This window comes from Rana temporaria, chromosome 12 (genome assembly GCF_905171775.1).
Source record: "Rana temporaria chromosome 12, aRanTem1.1, whole genome shotgun sequence".
Taxonomy (NCBI): domain Eukaryota; kingdom Metazoa; phylum Chordata; class Amphibia; order Anura; family Ranidae; genus Rana; species Rana temporaria.
Genome location: NC_053500.1, coordinates 74,788,563 through 74,796,005, shown reverse-complemented (window position 1 = coordinate 74,796,005; position 7,443 = coordinate 74,788,563). Strand labels below are relative to the sequence as shown.

The 7,443-nt window shown below is 47.2% G+C and overlaps 1 protein-coding gene across 2 annotated transcripts in view; it reads left to right on the top strand.

Moving 5' to 3' along the window:
- ODAD4 (outer dynein arm docking complex subunit 4) overlaps positions 1-7,443 on the top strand; it is a 77,437-nt gene that overhangs the window by 36,180 nt on the left and 33,814 nt on the right. For both annotated transcript variants that reach the window (XM_040330463.1, XM_040330462.1), the window contains exon 7: positions 172-376. In XM_040330463.1, the coding sequence (XP_040186397.1) occupies positions 172-376 (205 nt within the window). The remainder of the gene's footprint in view (positions 1-171; positions 377-7,443) is intronic.

Genomic DNA, 7,443 nt, shown 5'->3' with positions numbered 1-7,443 from the left:
CCTTCTACTGTCTTTAACTGCCTTTGTTGTAAGCCTTTTGGTCTTTTTTCCCAACTTTGTGTAATATCATATATTCCTACTACTAGCGTAAATCAAGGTCGTTGTTAACATGAAGGTTAGCTATGTTATGTTGACAGTATATTACTTACCATATTTTGGATCTTCTTCTAGTACTATCCAAAGGAGATGCAAAGGGAAGCCACAAGAAGGCACAGCAAGTCCTAAAGAACATTACAAGCTGGAAAGATGACATGCCTAATAAGCAGGAGATAATTGGGAATCTACATAGTTGCATAGGGGCTGCTAAGATGGACATGGGGCAGATGGATGAGGCTCTAAAAAGTCACAAAAAGGATCTGGAGATAGCAAAACAACGGTATGTTGTATAACGGTCATTGCTGAATGTTTATATTTTCATGCAAAACTTTAATGGCTTGGGTGAAATTTATTTTATTCATTTTATTTTTTTTATTTTTTATTACATGTTCAGGTTTAACAATACATTCAATGCAGATATAAACACATGTAATGCATTTAAGTAAGATATTTTTACATACAGCCAATAGAAGTATCTAAAGCTGTCTTGATAACATTCCCTGCAGCTTTTGGGGAGAAGAGGGAGGGGCAGCGCCTGGAGCCAATCGGGCTCTGCTGCGTGCACATGTGTTGACAGGGAACATGCTGAGAGATAAGGAGAGCAGAGGGAGCTGGGTTGCTGAATTTTTAGTGCGTTATGCTTTACCGTCCAGTCAGCAGGTGGGGCGGTGGCAACACTGTATTTCTTTAAAGCGAATCTCAGGCTTTAAAAACAGGGGCCCAGATTCAAGAAGCAATTGCGCCCGTGTAACCATAAGTTACACGGCGCAATTGCTTACTTGCTCCAGTGTAACGAGTGCTCCTGATTCAGGAACCTCGTTACACCGACTGCAGCCTAAAATCTGCGCGGCATAAGGCACTTATGCCTCGCAGATTTTAGGCTGCATTCTTGTGCTTGCCGCTAGGGGGCGCTCCCATTGTGATCAGCGTGTAGTATGCAAATTGCATACTACCAACTGATTCACAAACTTGCGCGGGCCCCACGCAAGCCAGGTACGGAGTTTCTGTACGGCAACTTTAGCGCAAGGCTGCCCTTTCTAATAGCAGGGGCAGCCAATGCTAAAGTATAGACGGCCTTCCCGCGCCGTGAAATTTGAATTTCACGGCGTTTGCGTAAGTGCTTCGTGAATGGCGCTGGACGCCATTCACGTTCACTTTGAAGCAAATGACGTCCTTGCGACGTCATTTGCCGCAATGCACGTCGGGAAAGTTTCCCGACGGAGCATGCGCTGTACGCTCGGCGCGGGAGCGCGCCTAATTTAAATGATTCCCGCCCCCGGCGGGATCATTTAACTTGCGCGTGCTTACGCCGGGCAAATTTGCCGGCGCGCCCTCGCAGTTCACGGAGCTACTGCTCCGGGAATCGAGGGCAGCACAAAATATTTGCGGGGGCGCAGGGCAAAATCGTTGCCCTGCTCCCCCGCAAATATTGCGCAAATGTACCTGAATCTGGGCCAGGATTTTTATAACGGCTTACCTGTAAAATCCTTTTCTTGGAGTACACCATGGGACACAGAGCTAGTCATTACATAATGGGTTAAGGGTCGCCAGCGGTGAGTGGACACTGGCACAACCAATTGAAGACCGTTCCCCTCCATATAACCCCTCCCATCAGGGAAGCACCTCCAGGTTTTTTTCGCCAGTGTCTAAAGGTGTTGGACATGTGTAGGATGTGCTAAGGAAAGCTCTGCCAAAGAGACCCTCTGGGGGTAAAAAGAGCTATGCTTTTGGATCCATCCAAGACGCCAAATAAATACACTGAAACTCGATGGGATCAATGCCTCATGCACGAGGCGTCGCCTGTAAATGTCTCTTATCAGAGGACTGGGCTCTAGAGTCCAGAACTTTCGCTATATACACTAAAAGTCCCGTTAAGAGTCTTTTACAAGACCCAGGGGAGAGGTCTCCTTTAAATAGGAACTCATATCCCTGAAGGTTGGCACACAAAACCTGCCGAGATAAGTGAAGATTGGTGCTGTATGGGGATAAAGGTAAGAGAAAAAGGAATCCTAAGAACAATCTTTTCTTTTTCGGCCACTAGAGGGAGTATATAGCTGAGTTTTTACTCACCACACTCTATAGTGTCAGATCCGGCAGGACAAGCACACTTCCTCCGCTGCAGAGCTCTGCATAAGGACGGCCACCGCTTCTCTCCTCCAAACACTGGGTAACGAACCCAGCACAGTCTGCATAAACAGGGGGAGGCTCCCCCTTGTCCCAGGACAGCCGCCATATTGCCCTATGTCACGCGCGCGCACTTTATCGAGGGGGAGGAGGAGGGGGATTACGAGCGTGCACGCCGATTTGAAAGATGGCGCTCAAACAGGAGCCATAAAAGAATCTCGGCGGTCGGCAGCTATTCCTTTGGGACACAGCAGCATTCAGGGGGTATGTAAGCTCTATGTGGTTGGTGGGGCACTACCAAGAAAGACACCTGCTCTATAGCATGAAAACTGTGTGTTTAAGTTGCATACTTGATGTAGATTGCTAAACTGAGCACAGTAGTATATGCATTTTGGTACCTCAGCTTGTTGCTTGGTAATATGTCTTCCCTTAGAAGGAATTCAGGGACTAAGAAGGACAAGAAAGCACCGCCGCCTGAGACAGGGGGCTCTAGCCGTGCCTGCTCGGTACCTTCCTCCCCTGTAAATTTGGACATGCCTATACAGGAGAAGCCATTGCTACTATCAGGGGTAACAATTTCTCCGGTGGCACCTGGGCCTGCATATGTCACTGAGGACACGTTTACCGCAGCCCTGGAAAAATTAGAAGGTAAGATCGCTACGCTAATTGCAAAGTCCTCCCGAAAGGACAAAAAGCGAAGCAGATCTCCTTCGGTGGTTTTAGATCCCCTTTCAGAAAAATCTGAAGAGGAGAAGGATGAGGATGAGGTAACACCTACAGAGGACAGGGATGAGGAGTCTGTTGGATCAGGGATTTCAGAGGAACCCTTTTCTGCTTCCCAGATGCTAAGGTCACAGGTACAATGTTATGCTGAAACAGTGTGTACTGCATTCAGGTTGCCCTCTTTGGAGTTAACTAAATCACCTGTCTCCTCCCTGGGCTCATTAAAATCCCTGCAGGGTGCATGTTCTTTTCCAGTTCATCCGTTATTAAAAAAGTTAATCTACGCAGACTGGCTACGTCCAGACAAGCGTTTCTCACCTCCTAAGAAGTTTGACATTCTTTATCCTATGGAGGAAGAGTATTCCAAGAAGTGGAGTCTGCCTTCTGTAGCTGCAGCCATTTCTTGTGTAAATAGGAACCTGACTTGTCCTGTCGATAACGTACAGGTGTTCAAAGATCCTTCGGGAAAATAAGTTGGAATCTTTACTAAAATCTTCCTTCCTTCTGGCTGGGTCAGTTGCCCAACCTGCTGTAGCAGCAGTAGGCATGTGTCAGGTCCTAAAGAACCAGGTGAAACAGGCACCGAAGGAAATGCCTCCAGAACAATTCAAATTGTGGGATAATTTGCCTAAAGCCTTATGTTTTACGATAGACGCTATGGGCCAGATCCACGTAGATCGGCGTAATTTTAAGCAGGCGTAGCGTATCGTAGTTGCGCTACGCCGCCGCAACTTTGAGAGGCAAGTGCTGTATTCACAAAGCTTTTGCGTCTAAAGTTAATATCTTAAATGTGTTAGCGAAAGGGCGCGGAATTCAAATGGCAAAGATGTGGGCGTGTTTTATGTTAATTCAACTTGACCCCACGTAAATGACGTTTTTTTTTTTTTAACGGCGCATGCACCGTCCGTGGGGGTATCCCAGTGCGCATGCTCGCAAATAGTCAATGCTTTCGACGTGAACGTAATTTACGCAAAGCCCTATTCGCGAAAGTTTTACGTAAACAACGGAAAATTAGACGCTGGCCCGACTTCCATACTTAACATTGCGTACGCCTCATAGAGCAGGGGTAACGTTACGCCGAAAAAAGCCTTACGTAAACGACGTAAAAAAATGCGCCGGACGTACGTTCTGAGAATCGGCGTATCTAGCTAATTTGCATACTCTACGCGGAAATCAACGGAAGTGCCACCTAGCGGCCAGCGTGAATATGCACCTAAGATCCAACGGCGTACTAAGTCGTACGTCAGTCGGATCTAGCCCCCATTCAGGCGTATCTTGTTTTGTGGATACAAAACAAAGATACGCCCGAGCATCCTAGAAGTTACGCGGCGTATCAATAGATACGCCAACGTAGCTTCTTTGTGGATCTGGCCCTATGAGAGATTTGATTCAGCAAGCATCTCGTCTCACACTCCAGCTGGTGCATATGTGCAGAATTCTTGGGCTAAAGCATTGGTCTGCAGAGGCACCATGCAAAAAGCTTTTGGCTAGTTTCCCCTTCCATGGAAAACACCTCTTTGAGGAAGAATTGGAAAAATATATCCAAAAGATATCGAATGGAAAGACCACTCTATTACCAGAGAAGAAGAAAAACAGGCGACCTTGTTTTAAACTTTCTCTCTCCCCGGCTCCTTGTAAATCTACCTCCAGCCAGTGGTGACTGCATTTTCAGCCAGCCACAAAGGCTAAAGAAGACCAGGCCCAGAAGAACAAGAAGCAGTGGGGTTCAAAGGCTAATAAGCAAAACCCCAAGGCCTCTTCATGAAGAGGCACCCCTACTTGGCCGAGTGGGGGGAGGCTTCGTCAGTTTTCAGCGGCATGGCAGACAGAAATCCAGGACAAATTGGTAGTATCCACAGTTTTCCTAGGGTACAAGCTGGAATTTCGAGAGATCCCATCTTCTCAGTTCTAGGGGTGTTGAAATTAATCGTAGCATCGGATGCATCGCGATTCGACCACCCACGATGCGGCATCGATGCTACGACTTGTATTAATCGATTTTATGATGATGTCACCTGCGCACCACCATATGCCCATTGAGTCTGAAAGCAGCCGAAAGAAGCTGAAGGAAGCCGTGGGCGTTAGCCGCGCCTCTTTTCCCGCCCCCCCCGCTGATGCAGCCGAAGAAGCCAAGGGTTTTAGCCACGCCTCCTTTCCCGCCACCCGCTGACGGCATTCCCAGCCGCCCCTCACCATGTGAGAGACACGTGGAGCGAGTGTTCCCAAATTCTCAACAAGTGATGACCCGGTCCCGACTCCCCAGAGCCTTCCTCCTTGGCTCACCTCACACTGTGCACACTGCACAGGCTGCTGTGGGAGACCCGAAACGGCCAAGGACTGCAGGCAGCAGAACACTGACGGGAGTCAGAGACCAGCAAAGATATCATCATCATCCCAGTGAAGATGCGCACCCCTACTGAGTTTCGAGGCTCTCCAACGATCCATTAAAAAGCGCATCCTTCTTCAAGGAATTGGATCACTTGCTGTCTCAAGAGGTGATCACAGAAGTACCCCTAAAAGGGCAAGGTTCAGGTTTTTACTCAAATCTCTTTGTGCACCCCGGGTATTTACAAAGGTGCTAGCCCCTTTGTTGGCAAATCTGAGGGCACAGGGCATAGCAATAACAGCCTATCTAGACAATCTACTTGTGATAGATCAGTCAGAGGCAGGATTAGATCACGCTGTGCTCACCACAATAAGATACCTGGAGCATTTAGGATGGATTGTAAACTTACAAAAATCCTCTCTACAAACCAAAGAAGGGTAAAGTATTTGGGCATGGTCATAGGCACAGATGGTAGCCTCTTTCGAGGCTGTCCCTTACGCCCAGTTTCATTCGAGACTACTTCAAGGCAATATTTTAGCCGCCTGGAACAGGAAGATCCAAGCTCTGGATTTACCCATGCGCCTGTCTTCACAGGTGCGCCAAAGCTTCAGTTGGTGGTTAAAGACCAAAAACTTGTGGAAAGGAAGATCCTTTCCCCCAGTCACCTGGAAGGTGGTGTCTACGGATGCCAACCTAATAGGCTAGGGAGCAGTAGCAGAAGAAGCTTCAGCCCAGGGAACCTGGGCCAAGACCGAAAGGAGCATGCCCATCAACATACTGGAAATACGGGCAGTATATTTAGCCCTCATAACCTGGACACACAGGTTACAGGGCCACCCAGTTTGGATCCAATCCGACAATGCTACTGCAGTAGCTTAAATCAATCACCAGGGAGGCACCTGCAGTTAGGGCGCTCAGAAGGAGGTGAATCAGATTTTGACATGGGCAGAAGAACATGTTCCTTGTCTCTCTGCTATCTTCATTCCAGGGGTCGAAAACTGGCAAGCGGACTATCTGAGTCACCAGCAGCTGTCACCAGGAGAGTGGTCTCTCCACCCTAAGATCTTTCAGGCCATATGCCAGAGATGGAGAACCCCGGATGTGGACCTGTTGGCTTCCAGGTTCAACAAGAAGTTGGACAAATTTGTGTCCAGGACGAGAGATCCTCTGGTCTACGGATCGGATGCTCTGGTGGTTCCGTAAAATCAGTTCTTGCTGATCTATGTGTTTCCTTCGATCACTCTCTTACCAAGGCTACTTTGCAGGATCAAGAAGGAAATAATTCCTGTAATCTTAGTGGCCCCAAATTGGTACGCCAAAATCATAAAGATGGCGGTAGGAAAACCTTGGAAACTTCCGCTTCATCACGATCTGCTGTCGCAAGGTCCAGTGTTTCATCCTTCCTTACAAAAGCTAAATTTGACGGTTTGGCTGCTGAGACCCACATTATGAGGAAACAAGGGATCTCGGGTCCAGTGCTTTCTACGCTTATTAATGCCAGAAAGCCAGCTTCCATGCTTATCTACTATAGAGTCTGGAAAGCATACGTTTCATGGTGTGAAACTAACAAATGGAATCCTCAAATATATGACATAAGTAGGATTCTCGCCTTTTGCCAGCTAGGAGTGGATATGAAATTAGCCCTTAGTACCATTTAAGGGTCAAATATCAGCTCTATCAGTCTTCTTTCAAAGACCGTTGGCATCTCATTCCCTAGTTTGGGCTTTCGTTCATGGGGTACTACAGATCAATCCGCCAGTCGAGTTTCCCTTGTGCCCATGGGATCTGAATTTAGTATTGTCAGTGTTGCAGAAGCAAACTTTTGAACCTATTCGCCGGATTCCGCTGATTCTTTTAAGCAGGAAATTGGACTTTTTGATTGCTATCTTTTTGGCTAGAAGAGTATCTGAATTAGCAGCTCTTTTTTACAAAGAGCCTTATTTAGTTTGTCACAAAGACAAAATTGTACTACGACCCCATCCTGCCTTTTTACCTAAGGTGGTGACGGCTTTTCATTTAAATTAGGACATTGTTCTACCTTCTTTTTTTCCGGATCCGCAAACAGCGGAGGAACAATTATTGCACTCTCTAGATCTAGTGAGAGCAGTAAAGGTGTATCTGCAGGCAACCGCTCAGATACATAAAATTTTGTTTATTTTGCCAGATGGTCCCAA